This window comes from Ambystoma mexicanum, chromosome 9, assembly GCF_040938575.1.
Source record: "Ambystoma mexicanum isolate Mex_15411 chromosome 9, UKY_AmexF1_1, whole genome shotgun sequence".
Classification (NCBI taxonomy): domain Eukaryota; kingdom Metazoa; phylum Chordata; class Amphibia; order Caudata; family Ambystomatidae; genus Ambystoma; species Ambystoma mexicanum.
The window spans coordinates 1,008,822,109-1,008,844,338 of record NC_090931.1 but is presented as its reverse complement, the minus strand read 5'-3'; the positions used below and the strand labels follow the sequence as shown (position 1 = coordinate 1,008,844,338).

The following is a 22,230-nucleotide window of genomic DNA, read 5'->3' as shown; positions in this document are numbered from 1 at the left end:
GCTCCTTATGGATGAGGAGCAGGAGTGTGGCAGTGGTAGCAGAGGGGCTGTCACTACTGAAGAAAACTGGTAAGTGGGGCTGGTTTGGGGTGTGGAGGGAACAAAGCAAAAATTCAAAATAAGGCAGGGTGGGGAAAAGATGGCACTGCAGATTGGGGAAGCAGCCTCGAGGTTCCATGGAACGCAGGCTGAGATCAGCGGTTCCAGCCTGTGATGCAAGGAACCTGATTGACTGCTTCCCCCACCCCAGGTCTACTTTTAACTAACTGCACCCTGTTTTTTTAGACTAAATGTGTTCAGCTTTATGTTTGTTCTGTGTGTTCTGTTGATCCTTATTCGCAAGCTACGTTCCCAATAATAAGAAAAGGGTATTTGCAGTCTATTGACATATTTATGTATTCATTTATGTGTTTGTTATTTGGTAAAGTACTACATGCATACTAATATGTTTCAGTGTGTTTCTCAGGATTTAGGTGATAAAGGAAGTAATAACTTTCAGAGTAGTTAAGATGTCTTTTCAGGGTGCATTTTGTGGATAGTCTTCAGATTAGGCATTTACAAAATAGTTAACATTCAAATATGAGTAGCTGCAAGGATTTATAGACTTTCAGAATATTGTGGTAAATTGGTCCATTTATTCACCTCTGCCATCAAATGGCCAGGCAAGTATGGCTCATGAAGGAGCTGGCTTTTCCCTTCTTTCTGGCTAATGGAGGAGCTTGCTTTTCTCTTCTTCCATTTCTCTCCTTTACTGTTATGTTCACAGGATTTATTTATATGTACCAGGGGTCCTCCAATCCCACCATATAAAAATCGTAACAAAAAATAAAAAAGCGCACACACCAGGCAGGAAGCAATCCTGCTTATTACAGCTGAGTGAGCACAAACCAAACAGAACAGTGAACTGGTACTCATTGATGATAACTGACGCCTGGAACTACAGTGAACATTCGTTTTATACTATGAATGCAATAGTCAAGGAATTAGAAAAAGATGTAGCTCAAACTCTTCATATTGTGTCCTGGTTCCCAAGAAATTCATTGGTTAGACTATGTCATATCCTTAGAGCTATTGTATGTTAGTAGAACTTGATTGGAGCTAAGAGATCAAAATTATCCCAACTCATCACCTCCCCATGTGGTGCCAGTTTAAATCTCACCCCTCCCACGAACAGTTTGCAATTAGTAAAATATTATTTGTGCTGAGCGCCAGAACTTTATTATACTGCCATTGGTCGGCACCATTGCAAGAAAAGAAATGAGACACCCTGCTTCTGGTGGGAAGGGAGACATTCAGAAGGTCCTGCTGGAAATCGGCCTTTGCAAACCTTGTGGTGGATACTCCAAAGGCTTGCCACCTCCATGGAACACAAACATGTGCCGTTTGATTGGTCCTCCTAGAAACGCCACTCTGTTCAGCTTCCCCTTTGCATGGCCACCAGCCGAGAGGCAATCATAGCCATGTCAACGTGTCTCTGGCTCAAGTCCACTTTCCCTCTACCCCCGACTGCCCACAGGATTGGCCCTGTCATTGCATGCCCACTGCTGCTTCATCCTGCCTGTGACATGCAGCTTGAGCTCTGTCTCCCTCCTACCTGGCCCATGGGGTGCTGATCATGTGTTCAGAGCAGGGTTTCCCAGGCAGGGCGCATCCTGGGGGCATCCCTGCTGAACGTGTTTAATGTGATATTTTTCCCTATCTTGTTCTAATCATACAAAGGTCCCTAGGGCAGATGGTACACACAATGTATCCGTACCACCACATTTCCCCATGAGGCCTTCTTTTATGGTGTGACTGCAGTTTGTGTACCTGTGTTTTTTACCCCCTTTAATCCCCCTTGGATACCGGTACCAAAGACAGTACTTTGTGCACCAACATTCACAATGTGCTCCTTGGGAAAATTGCCACACTCCAAAGTAAAATTAACGCCAACAAAAATGAGCCTCCAAACTGATCCACTTGCTAACTTTCCTCATAATCTCTCCACACCCAATACTCCTACCATCAAAACTTTCAATATCATGGCTCTAACTACTACAGAGCTTGAAAGCATTATTAATAAGCTCAAACCCTCCAATTGTCCAGCTCCCATCATCAAGGAAGTCTCACGCGAACTAGCGCCTTTAATTACTGCTTTCATCAATTCCTCCTTCAATACAGTTGTTGTCCCAGACAACTTGAAGGATGCCTGGGTTATCTCCTTGCTAAAAAACCATCTCTGGACACTAGCATACCGATGAACTATAGGCCTATAACTACTGTGCCTTTTTTGCTTAAAATCTTAGACCGTGCAGCAAATTTGCAGATCCAAAACTACCTAGAATCTAACAAACTTCTGGACCTCAGACAATTGGGGTTCTGGCCTAAACACGGAAAGGAAACAGCTCTAATTGACTTAAAAACGCAAATTGAGGACTTTTACTTGATTTATCAGCAGCGTTTGACTTGGTCAACCACCAAATCCTCTGTCGACACCTTAAACTGACTGCACATTTCTCAGACAAAGCCACCTCGTGGATCAGATAATTTCTGGATAATAGATCTAGGCAAGTCTTCTCACTGTCCCCATCAGCTGAACCCTCACCAGTCCCATGTGGGGTCCCGCAAGGTTCTTGCTTTTCCCTTACACTTTATAATGTGTATACTAAACCTCAATTCGATATATCTTAGATTATCTGGGTGTCACCTACACCAATTACACCGATGACACTCAGAAACTCATTCCTATCACAGGAGATCACACTGCAGACACCAAAGCTGTGAATGCCATCTACCAGGTCAACCAGGCCTGGATGGCACAAACGAGCTCTGTCTTAACAATGAAAAGACAGAGCTTGTTTTCCTTGGGTCGCACCTCAGACTCAACAGACTCGACCCATCATTTTAAAGCCTTTGTCAATGATGGTAATACCATTAAAGTATCCAACGATACTAAAACCTTAGGTATCTACCTTGACTCCACTCTATCACTATGCAGACAAACGAATGCAGTATTTCAGCTTCAACATACACTTGTAAGCTTATTACAGCTTGCAGTCTATTCCTCACCACAGCCAACTGCATCACATTGGCTAGAACTCTGGTTATGTCGAAAAACGACTACTGCAATGCCCTCTATTTAGGAACTAGACAACATAACCTTAACAAGCTCCAAGTTATTCAGAACAATGCCATTAGAGCTGCCTTAAACATCCCTAGGAATCATCACATTTCAGACACAAGACGTAGATTACATTGGCTCTCAGTATCCCAAAAAGTCACACTGAAAACTCTTTCACTGATGCATACCTGGCTTGCCAACCAAGCACCCAACTATCTGTCTTCTAGCTTTACCCACTGAACCCCTTTGAGAGCTGCCCAGGCACACTGTGTTGCTATACCCATTCAAGATTCAGAAATCTGGTGGTTCAAGCTTCCCAGTCCTCGCCACGAAACTCTGGAATTCAGTGCCTAACCCCATCAGATATTAACCTTCTTTATATGCCTTAAAGAGTATGGCCAAAGATTGGCTGCGCTCTCAAGAAGAGTACAACCCTACCAGTTCCTAACTTGCTCTGCCGGACACTATAGTCTCTGATGATCCCTTGGACTACCTTTTGTTGCAAATGTGTATTGTTTCTAATTTACCAGTAAGTTTCTTATGTATTGATCCTATCCATGCTTATTATGTACTCTGTAAGTATTTAATTTATCTGATGGTATTATACTGTTCTTATCCATGTATATTATGTAACTGCAACTCCAAGAAATGCGCCCAGATGCCTTTGGGCCAGGTGCGCTATAGAAATAATCAAACTACAAAATACAAATACAAATACAAATACAGAAGGTGCCCCATCCCCCCTTGCTTATTATCGCAGGTGGTAGGTGTGCCCCCTATCTGGTGCTGAATTAGCACCTTTAGTACATTCCCCCCTTCGATCGATCTTTCGATTGACGTCTCCCTCCTGCTCATTTTCTCACCCTTTTCCTTGCACATCCACACATGTGTGAACCTGCTCATGTCTCCTTCCTCTTCGTACCGTTCTAGGTATTTCCCAAATACTAGTATCTTTGTCTCATCAGGTGAGCACTCGCTTCAGAAGGCCTCATAGTTCCAAGTCTTGTGGCGTGCTGTCAAAATTAACTTCACATCATCCTCCCTCTCATTCATGCTTGGTGTTTCCTCACCTAACACTTTACCAAGTTCAATTTGATTTGCTGACATTATGTAGTGTGCTCTTCTTTTGTGACAATTGTACCAACCAATGACCCACTGACTGATGCAGATTGCGACAAGCATCACGACAAGGAAAGGGACAGTTATTTTGAACATTGCTGTCAGCATCTGGGACCCTGGCAAATAATGCATCCAGACAGGTGCTTGACATGATGTCTTGTGTCTCTATCCTCATACTTTCATGCATTGTTCGTATCTCCTTGATAGCCTCTGTAAGTGTACCGTTGGCTGCATTGTTAGCTGGTATTGCTTTGCAACATGTGCTCCTGATCTTGTGGCACACGCCACTTTCCATAGCAGTTATAAGGTCCAACACATAATGATTTTGCAGGGCCATTAAATGCAAAGCTCAGAGCTCTTCTCGCATTGCATTCAGTCCTTTTTCAGTTGCATTAGCCAATTGGAGCAGCTCGTGATTTAATCCATTTCGCGATAGCTGCCGTTTGCACCACGGGAAAGAGGAGTGAACTTAAAAACAAGGATGCCTTGCTGAGAGTCTTAAATGTGGTGGGATAGCATGAAGGTCTGGTTGGATTTTACTAATATATCATTGCTGGACCTCTTCCTCCTTGTTATCTTTGGTTGTTCTCTTTGTGTCTCCATGGGCTTTGTTGATTTCTTCTTCTGTTTCTGAGTGGATAGCTTGTTGAATGGCACCAAATCTGCACGGGGTAGCACCAATGCAGGACTGTGGAGGGTTACCAGTGCACAGACTCATACCCAATCTGGTGTCAGCTGGTCATACGCTCTTGTCCCACAGACTAACCATATGTCCATTACTGCCACAGTCCCTTTCTGCAATGTGGCAATGCTTGTCTTGTTCTCATAGCCAGTGTTCATCCCCAGTGCCACCATCCTATTTGCTCTGAAACACAAAGAATACTGTGTGAGCAGTATTATGTAGACTGGGCAGTGTTTTTCAACGATCCAGGTTAAGGCAAGTACATTGGTATTCCTTATTTTCCTACACCTCACATCTTTTTGCTTCACCACTCTCTCTTCAAACCCCACCAGCCCTTCTGCATGGCACTGTACCATCACTCTTTCGCATTTTCCATTGTGATACACCAAACCTCGGATTCGCAGCAGGGGCCTAGTGTGGCATGTATGTCATGTCCTGTTGCACTCTTGCAGAATATTCTTTTGTGGGCAGTTACAACCTGTTTCCCCCTCTGTGCCCCTTATGTGTTATATTTTAATATCACGTGCTTAGTAGTTTCTCCCTGGGCCATGCTTTCTAGTTGCATATAGTAATCTGCATACACCTCCTCCCCCACATCTAACCATTTCACTTCTATGGTGTGACCCTGGATTAGTTTTTTGCACAAAGACATATGCATCAGACATCCCCCTTCCTGTACTGTCACTTGTTTTGGCTGGATTTTTTTCAGTGTCCCTGCGAGGTGTCGGAGGAGTAAGCACACATAGCAGGTGGCATTAGCCCTCCCTCGCCCCACCCTCTTCATCTCCCTGTACCATACATTTTCAGATATGAAGTCCCCTCCCTCCCCAATAGCATTGTAAAATTCTTCAATACTAGATATACTTCTTTTAGTTTGTGTCTCCCTAACACCATCAGTAGGCATACTCATGCTAACCCTGTGTACTAGGAACCAGAGGAGGAGGAGAAGACAGAAGGCAGAAACACGGAACAAACCAGCCCCGATTATATTTTCATCAGGTTTTGTTCTTCTCCCATTCCCCCTATTATTCTCTTGCCCACCTTCTCTTTCATTTGCAGGCTCTCTGTAGAGTATTATTGCAGTGTACAATGTCAATATTAATTGGTGTATACTTCCCATTAGGTGACGCATTTTCTTTCCATTGTGCTGCTGTTGTGTTTGTGTGCATTGGATATATGGATCCATGCCCTTCTTGCCTTTATCTCCACTGCCACTGGGGTTGCAATAACAACGTAGAATGGACCGCAAACCCTTGGCTCCTTCGACTTTCTAACCACATTGCAGATGAGAACTCTGTGTCTAGGATAGAGATGCTTTTGCTTGCGGAAAGTTCTCCTCCTGGGGGGCACTTTTGTGCTCTTTAGCGTCAGTCGGCCAACATGTAGGTCGCTGAACCTGGCGGGAGATGTAGCGGAGAACGTTTTTAATTTCTGTCAAATATGGTTTAATTTCATCTCGAGGATCTCTGAGCTAGGTTTAACATCCGAAATTGAACGTGTAGAAGGGACCAGCGCATGCATCCTCCCACCCGTAACAATATCGTTCAAAGTCAAGTGGTGATCCGCACTGGGTGAGTTACGGAGGGCAACAATAGCAAGCACGAGGCAAGAAAGCCAATTCTGGTACAGAGAAGATGTTAGCTTTGCAAAGCGTTCTTTAAGTAAGCCATTGAGACATTCAACAATCCTATTTGCTTGTGGCTGGTACACTCTGCAAAGCTTAAATCCCTAAGAGATGCGTAATCTCATCAAAAAGGTTGTTGGCAAAATGCTGGCAAGTATCCAACCTTATCTCTTCACATTCTCCCCATCTTGGAAACACTTCCCTCACCAACATATTGGCTGTAGATTTCATGCCGTTTTTTGCACAGGGTCCCGCATCAAGCCAATTTGAGAATGGTCAGACAACAGTGTTCATGCACCCATAGGAGGCACATCTTTCTTGCATGTCAACATAGTCGATATGCAAGTGCCAGAAGGGCCATTTTGGCCGAGGCATTGTTCCCTGGATGGTTTTCAAAGTATGGCCAGACAGGCTTGCTTCTCTAGTGCATCCAACAACATGGCTGAACTCTTTAGAATCTGCAAGGAACTAGCAATCGCTGCAGTCTCCATCATGCCTCTTCCCTCTCAGGCTCTCTGCACTGCATTCGCCACCCACTTCAGTGCGAAAACACAACACATCCTGAGCACGCTATCCACCCCTTTTCCCCCTCCCGTCCCTCTGCCACCGCTGGCCTCCCCTCCTCCCTCAGTCTTCCTCTCCTCCTTCTCTCCTACAACATTGGATGAGGTCTCTGGGGTTGTCCGTTCTATGAAGGTCTGTTCCAAACAGGTTCCCCCCCTGTTCTTCCTCTATTAAGGACAACATTGGCTCCCTTGCCCCTGCACTTGCTTATTTGTGCAATTACTCTCTTGCTTCTGGGTCTTTCCCCTCTGCCCTGATGCCCTCACTCGCCCCATCTCTATCGCCCCCTTCCTTATGAAACTGTTGGAGAAATTGGCCCTCCCATAACTGACTCAGCATACTGAGCTGGTTGGTTGCTACATGAAAATCAATCTGGATTCATCTCCAGCATCCAGGGGTACGGAAACTGCTCTCCTGAACACTCATAAAGAACTGCTCACATCTCACATCTCTGGACTCTAATTCTACTGCTATTCTCATTCTTCCTCACCGACTGTCCCTCCCAGGTTATCTTCTATCTCTACCTGTGGTGTCCCCCAGGGCTCCAACCTCTCACCCTATCTCCACTTGCTCACCTTATTTCCACTTTCTCCCCTACTTCCAATGTTATACAGATGACACCCAACTCTTTTTCAAAACTCCCCCTGACCCTCTTGCTACTTCCTCTACCAGTCCTGATTGCTCTTTTGCTATCCAGTCCTCGTGGGCCTCTAACGATCTCTGCCTCAATGCCAACAAGACTGAGATCCTCCTTATTAGGATTCCTGCTCCCACTTTCCTCCCTTCTCTCTGGCCACCCTCTATGGGCCTCCACCCTTCTTCATCCAAAGCTGGAAACCTTGGAGTAATCTTCGACTCCTCTCTTTCTTTCCTCCCTCACATCATGGACCTTGCTAAGAAGGCCCACTTCCAACTCCACCTCCTCAGAGGCATCCTTCCTTTCCTCACATTTCTCCAGAGGCTCAATGTCTCTAGAGCCCTGGTACTCTTCAGGCTGGACTACTCCAACACTCTTGTCTCGGGAGGATACCTCATATGCAACGTGCTCGCCTTGGAAGCAAGACAACACAGAGCACCACAGGTTTGATCCCCGGGTCTGCGCTTAGAAACCTCTGGGTATCAAGCGCAATATAAATTACATATCATATCATAGCCTCTTCCTTAATTTACCCTCTTTGTCTCTCTGCTCCCTCAAGTGTATCCAGAATAGGGCTGAAAGACTTATCCTCGGCCTCAAGCCCAGGGAGCTTATCTCTCCAGCTCTAAAATCCTTCTACTGGCTCCCTTTAGCAGCAAGGATCAAATTCAAATCCCTCTGCATCATCAACAAGGCTGTCTGGGGCATGGGACCATGCTATCTACAACTTGCTCTCACCAAATACTCTCCCTCCAGGTCTTTACATTCCTCGGAGTCCAACTATATGTGTGTCAAGTGCTTCTAAAGCAGCGAGTTGGAGGCCGATCTCTTTCCTCGGCTAGCTCCCTCCTCTGGAACAGCCTCCCCCTCCCTCTCTGTCTTGAGCCAGATCTCCTCAAATTCCAGAAGTGCCTCAGGACTTTTCTCTTCACCTCCTCCTTCCCCTCCCCCTTCCGTGCTAAATCCCTCTGTCACTGAGATTGGTGAGTTTGGCCATTATGTTTCCTTCTGGGCCCTGTCCTTCCGACCAATTGCCTTCAGCCCCTCCCACTCCCAGCACTTGCCCTTGGGCACCCACTGGATGTGTTCACTCACAGGACTGCACTTATTGTATCAAAAGATGACCACTCTTTACTATTTGACCTCTGCCAAGCAGTTATCGGTTCCTGGCAACTTACTTCCTGGAACTTCCCACTCTGAGAAATGTCCAAGCACTTACAACCCTTCCCCTGTCCCTTCCCTCACTTTCAGCACTGCAATGATCTGAATGCTCACAAGGCCTTGTAGGGCAACCTCTATCCTGTTCATTATTGTATTCTACTGCCTTTGTCCCATGTTACCTTCCCTGCCCTCTGGGCACTTTCAAACACAGGCCTCATTACGACCCTGGCGCTAAGCGAAAAACGATGGCGGTAAATGCTTACCGCCATCGTTTTCCGCCAGGTCCGATCATGACCCGTGACCGTTAACTACGATGCCAATAGCGGCATCGTAGTTAACGCTGCCGCAAACTGCGCTAAGGGTGCGCGCACGCGACCGCCCACACCGTACTTAGCGCCATGGCGGAAAGGCACGCAAATGCCGACCCAAGCGGACATGCACCTAACGCCATCATTGAGGCCGCTAAGTACCTTACCGCCATGGTGCAAATAACGCCATCGCGAACCAACCGTAAAGGGCCAATTCAAGTGAATGCAGCTGCCACAGGTGCACAGAAACAGCACAGGTGAAGGCAATACAGACTCAGGGGAGTATAAAAAGAGCACACCCCACCCCTACCCACACCCAGTCACACTCCACAATGATGCCAATACGACTAGCAATGTTGGGGCTGGAGGACCTGATAGCAATGCATGTGCTACTACAACAGCAACAGCAACAACAACAACAACAGGCAGCACAGAGGAGACGCAGGAGGAGAAGGAGGGCAAGGCAGGCCCAGCAAGCCCCACCAGCACAGCCAGTGCCACCACGCAGGCAGCCCCCAATCCCACGCATCAGAGCCAATCCAAACAACCTCACTGCTGAGCAGATCCACACCCTGTACCGTTTGGACAGGGACACCATCACCGCCATCGTAGACATGACACACAACGACATCGTCAGCATGATAGAAAGTCCAACCGCCATCCCCCCCCTACTGAAGGTAGTGGCTGTACTCCACTTCCTGGCCACAGGCACCTACCAGCACACAGTGGGGCACCTGCATGGCATTTCACAACCATTATTCTCACGAACACTCATCCAAGTGCTTGATGCCCTCCTCAAGCACACAGACGACCACATCTCATTACCACGGACTGCCCAGGAGATTGCAAACACCAAAGTGGGTTTCCATGCACTAGCCAGCATACCCGGTTGCATTGGTGCCATCGACTGCACCCATGTGGAATTGGTGGTTCCACGTGCCATGGAGGTACCGTACCGCAACCGGAAACAGTTCCACTCTATCAACGTGCAAATGGTCTGTGACTCCAACAAGATCATCACACATTGTTGTGCCCGATTCCCCGGATCAACCCATGATTCCATGATCCTGAGGAACTCCACAATACCACGCTACATGGAGCGACATGCAGGCCCAAGATCCTGGCTACTCGGTGAGTGCTATGTCATGGAAGTGGGCATGGGAATGACGTACCAGTGCATACTCCACCTGGCAGAAAGGGGGGGGGGGGATGATGCATACTCCACCTGGCTGAAAGGGGGGGGGGGGATGATGCATACTCCACCTGGCTGAAAGGGGGGGGGGGATGATGCATACTCCACCTGGCTGAAAGGGGGGGGGGGGATGATGCATACTCCACCTGGCTGAAAGGGGGGGGGGGATGATGCATACTCCACCTGGCTGTGAGTAACACAGAGAACGGATACAGAGGAAGGCCACTCACAATGCACTAAACCCCTCTGCATACATAGGGTGATGGCATGCTAAACAGGCCATGGCAGCAATGGGCATATACTGGTTGCATAGTGTGAATCAATTAGTGCATGTAGAAGTGAGCCAAGGTAACAGTTCCATGCCAGCCATGGTGGGACATCATGTTCCTGGACAGACAACATGACTGACACATACATTCTCGCCTACATACAGGTGATGCAGCCTACCCCCTGAAGAGGTGGCTCCTCACGCCAGTCCGGAACCCGCAGAACCAGCACGAGGAGGACTACAACCGTGCACATACACGTACTCGTGTGGTCATAGAGCAGACATTCGGCCTCCTGAAGGCACGGTTCCGAAGCCTCAGCAGGTCTGGTGGGGCACTCCTGTATGGCCATGAGAAGGTGGCAAAGATCGTCATGGCATGTGTCATGCTGCACAATATGTGCGTCAGACGGAATGTGCCCCTGCCCCCTGACGCAGAACTGCAACCACCTGACGATGAGGATGAGGATGAGGAGGGTGCAGAAGGGGCGCCACCACATGGAGGAGGCGATGCACAGGAGGGGCGTGCCATGCGCCAAAGTATCATCAACCACTGCTTCTAGCACACACGGCTGGTGTTCATCGCATGGAGACAGCACTTGGGGCACTGTGTGACTCTGGGGCATGCACACTGAGGACTGGACACCAATAAAGCACACATACGCAATGAAAATGTCCACACGTTTCCTTTTGTGAAACGAATAAACTGTATTTGAACTATGTACTGTCGTGTCACACCCCCTCCCACCTCCCACCTCCCCCCTGCACACCCCCCCCCCCAAACTCCCCCCTTAACTCCCCAACACACCACCCCGCCACCCCCCTGCACACCCCAACACACCCCCTCCCACCTCCCACCTCCCCCCTGCACACACCCCCCCAAACTCCCCCCTTAACTCCCCAACACACCACCCCGCCACCCCCCTGCACACCCCAACACACCCCCTCCCACCTCCCACCTCCCCCCTGCACACACCCCCCCCAAACTCCCCCCTTAACTCCCCAACACACCACCCCGCCACCCCCCTGCACACCCCAACACACCCACTCCCCCCTCCACCCTCCCCCCCCCCTGGAATCCCAACAAAGGTGTGAGTTGGTCTGTGCAGCAGTGTCAGTAGTAGGATTCCTACACTGTCCGGCCACTATTGGCAGCCCCCTCCACTGGCCCCCGGGGCACCCCTGCCTGTGCTGCGGAGGTTCCTCCCCGATCGGCGGATGGGGCTGCTCGGTGTCGAGCTGGCAACCGAGGAGGATCCTGCCTGCTCATTTGGACGCATGGCCCGTATTGTCTGCACAAGGTCAGTGATGGCGTGCCGCACAGCAGCTAGTTCCGCGCAGATGTCCTTTGTGGACGACTCTATAGCTGCCTTCACAGTCTCAGCACATTTATCCATTGCTGCACTTGACCCCCCACATTCAGCAACATGTTCTTCGAGCAGCGAGGAAAGTTGCTGCTGCCGGGTGGCAATCGCCTCCAGAGAATGGTTGGGATTCTGGGCCATGGCTAATGGCAGTGGCATTCCCATTGGGCTGATCTGCCCCTGCAGCGGGGATGGAGTGGCTGGCCAATCGTCATCCTCTGGCTGACCCTGTGTGGCATCCACATGCGGGCTGCTTAGGGACAGGTAGGGGGAATGAGGGTGGCCTGTGGGGCTCCTGACATCACTCTCCTCAAAGGTCCCTGCTTCACTATCGGAGGAGGCAGCAATGGCAGCAGTCTCCCCAAGTGTGCTGCTTGCAGCAGAGGCTGTGGCTTCTGTGGGCATGATTGGTGTGATGTCTGCTGCTGCTGCTGCTGCTGCTGTACTGCCTGCTGGGGTGGCTGTCTGTGCCCTGTCCTGTTTCCCTTGCATGGATTTTGCCTGCTGTGGTGTTTTCCTCGGGACGACAGAGGTGGAGGGTTGTGGCGTTGGCACAGTTGGCCTGGCCCTCTTGGTGGGTGTGGAGGCTGTGGTGTCCTCTTCCTCAAGGTCGGAATTTGAGCCTGTGGTGGGACAGAGGAGGGAGAGTGTTATTGATGGGTCTGCGGACATTGGCCGGGCATTGTTGCGACTGGCATCTCATCAGTTAGTACATGTGGCACATTTCATGCAGGGGAAAAAAGTTGACTCCCTTTTGTGTGGAAGTAGCATGGAGGTATGTGGGTGCCTGCAGTTAGGGTGTGCATGCTGCATGTGTACAGGGTGCAGATCGGATGTATCTGTGGGCAGTCTCCTGCTGATGTGTTGCATTCACACTATGGGCCAACATTGTACTTCACATGAATGGACTTTGCATGCCTTGATTTGAGCCACCTACCTGCATCGCCCGATGTCGGGGCTCCTCTCTCCATTCCTCCTACTCCTTCAATGCTCTGCATTCCGATTGTGGAGGCACAGATTTCCTCCCATGGCTGCAATTTTATAGGGGACTCCGATCCTCCCCCAGTTGCCATTGCCAGGTTCATGTTGGCTGATAGTATGCTCCTGACTCTGAGCCGGAGATCGTCCCACCGCTTGCGGCACTGTTTGACATTGCGGGGTGTCGTTCCCACGGCACTGACCCGCTGAGCTACCAGTGCCCATATGGCCTTCTTCTTGGTTATGGCCGGTCTTGTCAGTTGGTTGGAGAATACCACTGCAGCGTTCTCCTGTAGGGTCTCCGCTAGAATGGTGAGCTCCTCTCTGGAGAAGCGGTCTTGCCGCTGGCGGTCACAGGCTTTTTTCAAAACTTTCGGCATCTTCCTGCAGGTAGAAGGTTGAAGCCGGTATTGGCGGGGTCTCAGGCTCGGATGTCCAGTGGTTTCGGAGGATGGCAATGGATTGTGTTTTTAAAGATGGCCGCCGTGCTCTTTCCCGTTCCGCCGCGGTGACGCTACTTCCGGTTCCGCTTATCTACGGTCAACGCTAATTGCGGTGACCGCTAACTACGGTCACCGCTATGTACGGCGGTGGCGGTGGTGCACCTTGCGCCGCATACGATGCCGGTAGGTGCCGTTTTGGGGGCATTACCGCCATGGCGCTGTTTACATTACCGCCATGGCGTAATGCTCGTGCGCGATGGGTCGTAATGTGGCGCACTTTACACCATCGTCCCACGGCGTTAACGTTCATTACGCCATGGCGGTAATGACGGCGGATTACCGCCAGGGTCGTAATGAGGCCCGTCTTGCTGTACAAATGCATAATAAATTATTAAATAAATTGTTGACATTTCACACAGTTTCCCATGAACTCAGCCACTCTCTCATGCAGATTTGGGACATACGATCCTTCATTCATTTCTGGCACTATACTTTCTTTTGATGCATGGGTGGGGAAGTGTAGCTGTTGTAGTGCTACATTATAGGCTTCCCGTGCTGTTCTGCCTCCAGATCAAGTCGGTGGGTGAGAGTGAGCACCCACGCTCCATCCATAAGTCTTTTTCCTCTTTTGGTGTTTCACCTTGCAGCTCTGTAAATTTGGACAATGGGTATTGTGTGGAAAATCTCCTCTATATCTTCCTCCCCACCCGCCTTCTTTTACGGCTGCCATAAGTGGTTCTCTTTCTTTTGCCCTTGGGTAATTGCTTGTAGTTCCTTCAGGTAAGTGGGCAGCTTCTTTTGCTGCAATGTCAGCCATTTCATTTCCTAATGATATTTTGTCTTGTTTACCTGTGTGGGTGGCACATATTATTATTGCCACTTCTACTTTTACTTTTACAGCCTCAATTAACTGCTTAAACAGCTCTGCATGTTGTACAGGGGACCTGTCACTTCTTCTGAACCCTCTCCTTTCCCACCGTGCTAGCCCTGAGTGGATTGTTGATGTAACATAGGCAGAATCAGAAAATATTGTAGTGGCATGTTCTTCCATCACGTTTAATGCACCTATCATTGTCACCAATCCTGCTGCTTGTGCTCAGCAGTGTGAGGGTAGTTTCTGTTTATTTATTTATTAATTCATTTTAATTATTTTAACGCGCCACATGCCTGTAGGCCTCAGTGAATCCACGATTGCAATGTGTAAACGCGGTCAAGTATCTTAAAGCTGGGTGCAATGGAATAGAAAGGAAGGCGTTCTTCAAGTCAATGACTGTGAAGTACTTCACCTTTGTTGGGATATTGCACAATATTGTGGAAGGTTTCAGGACCAAGGAAAATTCTGCCTCAACCACATTGTTCGGAGGAGGCAGATCCTGGATGAAGCACCATGACCCACCCTGTGATTTCTTTATCGGGCATATCACTGTGCTGCATGGTGATGAGGCTGTCTGGATGATGCCCTGCTGCCATAATGCTTGTAGAGCATATTCTCTCATCTGCTTCTCTGGACAGACGGTATTGTTTTGCATGGGGCAATAGTGCCCCTTCCCTTAGTTTTATCCTCACCACCCCCACTCCTTTCAGTACCCCTACACCCCTTTGTCCACAATTTCTCTGGCACTTTTCTAAGATCTTCTTCTGTGTGTTTCTTCTCTTGTTTCACAAACAGCTTCAGTATTGGTACAGGTTTTTCTATTACTTTAACTGGACAATGTGTCTGTATCTGAAACACCATATCTCCCTTCAATTGTTCATCCTATACTCCTGTTATTGTCAGTGTAGGGTTGATGCAAAGCACTGTATGCCATTCCATGCTGTCATTGTCAATCCCACACAGGATCACCATATTTGTGTGTATCAGTACCACCTCAATCTTTAACACAACTGTTGCCCCCTTCATGTTATCCTTCTGGCACTGTGGTCTGAACAGAATTCTGAGGCCAATTGGAACACCTTCCCCTGTATCCCATTGACCCATCCTAGCAGGATTTTGACCATGTACAGGAACATGCTTGGGTATAAGGGCTATACTTGCAAGGTGCTTTTGTGCATGTACCACTAAGAGGAGTGCAGCCCTGCATGTCTAATAAATGCCTGGCATGGTGCACACCATTCCTTTTCTCTGTGAATAATATTGTAGCATTTAGCTTGTTGATCAAATCTCTCCCTAGCACATTGACAGAAGTGTCTTTGGAGTATAGTAGTGGCACTACAATGTGCTGCGTCCCTATTATTAGTAGCAAATGTTTTGTAACTGGCACCATGATCACCATCCCAGAGAAGCCCTGTGTATCCTTCACCTAGTTTGATAATGGGAATTCCCCCTCCCTGATGCAGGATTTGGTTGCTCCTGTGTCCATAAGAAAGGAACATTCGCTTGGCCCTATTTTCACTGCTACCTCGGGTTCCTCTTTAGGGTCATCCGTTAATGCTAGGACTGGACACACTTAGGCTTTCTGTGGGCCCTGCAATTGTTCTGTGTCAATTGGTGGGAAAGGAAAAGGATTTCCCCATACAACGCTGTCCCCAGTTTAGTTGGGAGCTATATTCTGTCCTAACATCACCACAGTCCCTGCCACAACTTCTGGAGGTTGTGACATAGCTGGGACTGCTATCCTGATATCTGTTGTCCCTCCTTGTATCTGTGTCTGTGGGTGGCATCTGTGCTTGTTGTGATTGTGCTGGAAGAAGCTGCATCTGCTGCCAGTGTGGCTGTACTCTACCTGTACCCCTGTTACTGTGTCACTTGAATTGCCTGTGCCTGGGCTTGCTGCACAAAATGTGGTACAAAGACCCTGTACCCTTATCATATATTTCCCCTCTTGCTCGTTGTGGGTACCCTCTTCCCATATTTATTTATGTATTTATTGATTAGATATACATATAGCCAATTGGCTTTGTATAACACATTAACAAAACAACATAAATACACACAATCTAAAAACATATTACATTTTCACATGTGCTATACAATACAGTTTAAAATTGCCACAATTTTCAAATAAAATACGACCATAAAATATATCAAGTTAATATCATTGCCTCGCATAAAATTCATCCATTGCTCAGAGATCTCAGTCATCACTGTGTCATTGTTATAAGATTTAAAACATGTAGTTCGCAGATCATTTAGACTTTCACAGCACATGATTAGATGATGAAGGGACTCAAATACATTTACTCCACATAGGCGACAATACTTCAACATATGTGTGGAACCAATGTTCGCACAATTTGTTTCTAGTGCATCAGTCACATTAAATTTCATCATTAGGTAGGTGCGAATTATGCCAGCATTGGGATAAGCAAGAATATAAGAGGGAGACAACCCTCTACTCATATATTCATCAAGAAACCTGCCACTATGCTTTTTAGATGCTAAGTTTACAATATTTTGTTCATGGCAATAGTCATGCACCTTGACCTTAAGTCTCATTTTTAAAGATAGTCCCATAGTAAAAATCCCCTGTGCATGTATTTCTCTTTTGGTGTGTTCCCCATTGTGGCTTCATGTAACTCCCTTGCTGTGGCATGTTCCCTATGGGAAACCCTCCCTGAGGTGCAGGCACCATTGCTGCGGCATCTGGCAAAAGCATTTCCCTTCCATTGTGTATTTTGCCAGTTTCTTTTGCATCAGTTTGTTTTCTGCCTTGGCAGCATTTTCTGCCGCCTGTCTCTCACTTTCCTGTTTTCATTTTCAATAATGCACTATTGTTGCCTGTATTTCAGGCCAGCCCTTAGCTTCGATGTGCACAATCTTATCCAATGATGCCTGTACTTCTGTTGGCAGTCCCTTTATCAGGATCTGATAGAACAAGGATATGCATTCATCCCTACACATTTGCATCTCTTGTGTCCATAGGTCTTACCCCCGTTTTATCTGCTTTGTCAACGTCGCTTTTCATTTTATGAACCATTACTGTCCCTAGGTTGTAACTGTCAGGATGCATACTTCTCAGAACCTCCCAAACATATGCTCGACAGATATTAAATGGAGCTCAGTCATAAGCATTTCTGCTTCATTTCGCGTCTTTGTATCCTGCCTGGTTCCTGGTTCCATATTGTGTCTGCCTGCTCTCCTATTATTAAACTTTTCATGCCACTGATGGCTAATGTCACCATCTTTTTTTCAAGCCCTTGTATCCATTTACTGCCACACGTGAGGGTAGGCTGCATATTATATTGTCTCTGTCCATTGTTTGCCATGGCACACAATGTGCGCCCTCTTTCTGTAGTAATGGTATGACTCATGTCTTTTGACCTATTCCTCCTCCCACTGTGGTTGCATGGGTTAGTCCCATTTTCACCTTCCCTACGTTGGTGCGGAGAGAGGTGGACCAGTCCCTGTCGCTCCTGTCACTGTTCTTTCCTCCCCCCCTTCATGTTTTATCGGACATCCATTTGGCACTTTCACCATGACTTCAGTAGTCCCCTAGCAGTCCTTCATCTGAGGCTGCATTGTCATCGCCTCCTCCTACCGCTACTTTCTTCTTCCCGTCTTCCTCTTCTTCATCTAATTGGAATTTTTTTCTCCCTGATAGCTATTCCCCCTTATCTCCCTTACTTTTCCTCCATACTTCCTCTTCTATCACTCTCTCTGCCTCACTGAATAACGTGTCCACCTGGTATCCTGTATTCTTTTGAATGTCTGCTAGGTATTTCCCCTCTCCCCTTGTGTGCAGCTCCTCCCTTTGTGTGTCTCTGTCCTTTTCTCCTGCCTTTTTTGCACCATCCCCTCCCGAAGTTTCTCTCTGGGGGTTGGTGTACCCCGCTGCGGACCGTAATGACAGGTAGCCACCATAGGGCGGGGCGGAGAGCTTCTGTTTCTTCATATACGTTCCAGAGCCCCAATATGTTCTGTCTACTTTTCAACTTGGAGGCCTTGTATTTTGTTATGCTATGTTATGTTATGTTATGTTGATATATACCACGCACCGATACCACGCAAAGGCCAGTCTCCAGGCGCTCACTTGGATTTGCAGGAATGAGGACGGGTTGGTTAGTGAGGGCAGAATAATAGGATGAGGAATTACCGGGCCATCGCAACCTTGGCGGACCCGGTAATTCCCCGTCCGAGGAACCCGGACCCGGTCCATCCCCATTCCCATTCGAGCCCCCATAGGGCTCAATGGGGATGGAGCTAACAACGGGCCCATTAATGACTGGCCCGTTGTTAGCTCCCTGGTCCCCTCACGGGACCCGGTAAGGACGCCTGGTTTTTCTAGGCGCCCATTGCGGGTCCCGCGAGGAGACCTCTTAATAGGGCGGAATGGGTTTACCGGCACCAGCACCTTTTACCGGTGCCGGTAAACCCATTCCGCCAACCTTATAGTGAGGGCCACTGGCTTGTTGTATCCGCACAGGTAAGGTCCAATGCCTGTGATGTTTTCTGTGTGGCTCTTTTTTGTGTTGGGGTTGGTCTGTGTCTTTTAAGTGTAGATTGCTGGTATTTAGGGTTGCGTTCACTGACTTGCCGTATCCGTACGGGTAAGGTCCAATGCCTGGCATGTTTTCTGTGTGGCTGTTTGTTGTATTGGGTTGTGTCTGTGTGTTTTATGTGCAGATTGCTGTTATTTAGGTTTGTGTGCACTGGCTTGTTGCACCCATACAGGTAAGGTCCAATCCCTGGGATGTTTCTATGTGACTGTTATGTTGGGGTGTTTATGTGTTTTATATGTAGATTGGCAGGTGTTAAAGGTTGAGCGCACTGGCTTGTTGTGTCTGTATGGATAAGGTCCAGTGTCAGGGTTTGTTTGTTGTAAGCGTGTGTTGCTTGTGTTGGTTGTGTCTTCAGGTATAGTTTGGCAAGCCCAGTGGGCATGTAAAGTGTTTGGGTGGTGTGTTTGAGGTAGTAGAAGCTTCACAATTCTATATAAGTGTGATGCATGGTTAATCTTCACATTTCACTCTAAATGCGATGCATGGCTAAACTTCAAAATGCTATCTAAGGGTGACACATAGCTAATCTTCACAATTCTATCTCAGTGTGATGCATGACTAAACTTCACGATGCTATCTAAGTGTGACGCAATACGAGAATGTATTTTCTATTATTTTGCTGTCAAAAGTTCCCTCTCCTGGAAATGCTTGAAAACACTGACCTGCAGTCTCCTGGGCCCATTGAAAGTTGTACTTTAATACTGTGTCAATTATTGGCACATGTGGTCATGGGAGATATCTAAAAAGGCCATTATTCCCCTACCTCATTCCGTTTTTTTATCCTAGCTACCCTGTATTCCCTTCCCCCTTTTCTCCTGTTACACACACACTCACTCCCACTCTCACCTAGCTCAATGTTCACTTTGGCCCTCTCCAAAGGTCCAACCAGGCCCTTCACTCATCACGCTGGCCATCTCCACAGGTCCGACCACTCCCTCTGTGTTAGTATCAGTGTTAGCATCTGATGGCCCTCTGCACGGGCTCAGCATGCCCTATGTTAGAACAAATAGGTGTTGAGCATTCTCTGCACTGTCTGCACACAAACGCTGCTACAATGACAAGTGCACTATTTTACATGAGGTACCTCGTGGTGTTGATTCATCCACCACAAGTCCACACCATAAGACAACACTAACTACCACAAGTGTGTCCCTCTCTATTCCCCTAAAACACAAAGAAAAAACTCAATAACACAACTCTTACCCCCAATGACGCATCTATAAAATCGCTGGTACTACGCAAACTCCCATCTGACGGGGTTCGCCACACAATACGCACATCTCCTGCTCAAATGCAGGCATGCCCACACTCGCGTCCACTCCAAAGTGGGTGGCACGCACTAATTTCTAATAATACTATGGCCGACACCCTCCCTCCTTGAGGATGTGTCCTAGACACCATAAAAATCTATCCCTTCCCTGCAGTGGGCATGTAACCACCATGCAGCGTGTTCTTGCACAGTTATACTCACGTCCTGGAGACCCTTGAGTCCCTTCAGCAATGAGCCTCCAGCACAAGCTCACCCCTCCTACTGAGCACGGCGGCGCTCGGGACCGGGCAGACCTTCATGAACTCGGCATCTGCAGGGCCTCCTCAGTGATGTGCATTGGTCAGGTCTGCGATTGCCAGACCCACATCCCCCCGGGAGGGCAGCTTAGATACCTTTAGCGGCCCGAGAGGACTGAATACCTCGCTGGGGCATCCGATCCCACCATATAAATATCATAATAAAAAATAATGGAGCACACACCGGGTAAGAAGCAACACTCTTTATACTGCTGGGCGACCACAAATCAAACAGGACAGTGGACTGGAACTGATTGATGAGAGCTGAAACCTGGGCATACAGCGCACATACGTTTTTTACTACAAATACAATAGTCAAGGAGTTAGAAACAGTTGTAGCTCAAACTCTTCATATTTTGTCATGGTTCCCAAGAAACTCATTGGTTGGACTATCTCATATCCTTAGAGTTAACATTTGTTAGTAGAACATGATTGGAGCTAAGAGATCAATAGTATCCCATCTCATTGCCTCCCCATGTGGCACCAAATCGATTCTCAAGCATCCCAGGAACAGTTTGCAATTAGTAAAATATAATTTGTGCTGACTGCCTGGCATTTATTATACTGCCATTGGTCAGCAACATTGTGAAAAGAACACACAACACCCTGCTTCTGGCGGAAATTGAGACATTCACAAGGTACCTGCTGGATATAGGCAGTTGCAAACATTATAGTGGATACTCTGAAGGCTGCCCACCTCCCAGGGACACAAAACATACTGTTTCATTGGTCCTTCCAGGAACACCACTCCATTCAGCTTCCCCTTCTCATGACCACCTGTCTATAGGCACTTCTGGCCATGTGAACGGGTCTCTGGCTCAAGTCCACTTTCCCTCTACCCATGAGTGCCCACAGGGTTGGCCTGCCGCCCTGTCATTACATCACCCAGTGTTGTCTTATCTGCTCCAGCCTGCCTGTGAACCACAGCTTGAGCTCTGTCCCCCGCCTTCCTTGCAGGGTATTGATCATGTGTTCAGAGCAGGGTTTCTTAGGCAGGGCCCATCCTGGGGTTATCCTGGGATTATCCCTGCTGAATGTGTTAACCTGGGATATTGTATCCCTATCTTTTGATAATCATACAAAGGTCCCTTGAGCTGATGGTACACATGATGCATCTCTACCCCTGCATTTACCTGTGAGGTCTTCTTTCATGGTGTGATAGCAGTTTTACCAGTGTTTCCGCCCCCAAAATGTACCCCACCCCCACTTTCTTATTCTCGCAGGTGGTAAAGGACCCCACCTGTCCATATTCTGGCGCTAAATAAGCACCTTTAATACATTTGCAAGCCAATTCTTGGTTGTGACCATTCTGCCGGATGGCTCTGGAGTCTCAGATTATTCCCTTTGTGATTGGGCAGTGTACTTAATAGCTTGTTAGATGAAGAAGCCTCAACACTTCAATACCACCCTTGAGAACACCCCAGTTCAGCATGCAACCATGCCCCGTCTAGTTCTAGTACCACACAACAATGTAGTAGAACATGCCTTCACAGAAAATGCTTGGGATCAGTGGAAGGTTTTAGTCCCACTTTTTATCCATTACCAAGGATTACACATGCACCTTTGCCTCCACAAATCATACCAGCTCCTGATCAAGCCCCTTGTATCTTTCCAATGTTTTGACTTTTCATTTCTGTCCTGCTACAGCTGCATCGGTTCTCTCACCTTTTAACTCCCCTCCATTTCCTGACAGACCTTGCTCTACTTAATCCTGGCAGGGGGCACACAACTCCTGTGTATGGAGAAGCCATTGTACTGTATGTCCACTGTTAGAGCCAAATGCTCTTG

The 22,230-nt window shown here is 47.9% G+C and overlaps 2 protein-coding genes across 3 annotated transcripts in view; both read right to left on the bottom strand.

The window, feature by feature from the left end:
* STK39 (serine/threonine kinase 39) overlaps positions 1–22,230 on the bottom strand; it is a 2,038,823-nt gene that overhangs the window by 418,433 nt on the left and 1,598,160 nt on the right. The window lies entirely within an intron of this gene.
* Positions 11,754–13,783, bottom strand: LOC138488890 (nuclear apoptosis-inducing factor 1-like). Its single transcript, XM_069616261.1, has 2 exons — positions 12,954–13,783; positions 11,754–12,639 (listed from the first exon to the last, which is right to left on the bottom strand). Exons 1-2 carry the CDS (start codon positions 13,372–13,374, stop codon positions 11,798–11,800), a joined length of 1,263 nt encoding a protein of 420 aa, XP_069472362.1. The 5' UTR covers positions 13,375–13,783; the 3' UTR covers positions 11,754–11,797.

What these genes read in the sequence shown, in the direction of transcription:
- LOC138488890 (XM_069616261.1), bottom strand. Translation starts at nt 13,374, where the DNA reads ATGCCGAAAGTTTTGAAAAAAGCCTGTGACCGCCAGCGGCAAGACCGC. An exon ending in CCCGACATCGGGCGATGCAG is followed by an intron (nt 12,640 to 12,953) that starts GTAGGTGGCTCA and finishes GTCCCACCACAG; the next exon opens with GCTCAAATTCCGACCTTGAG.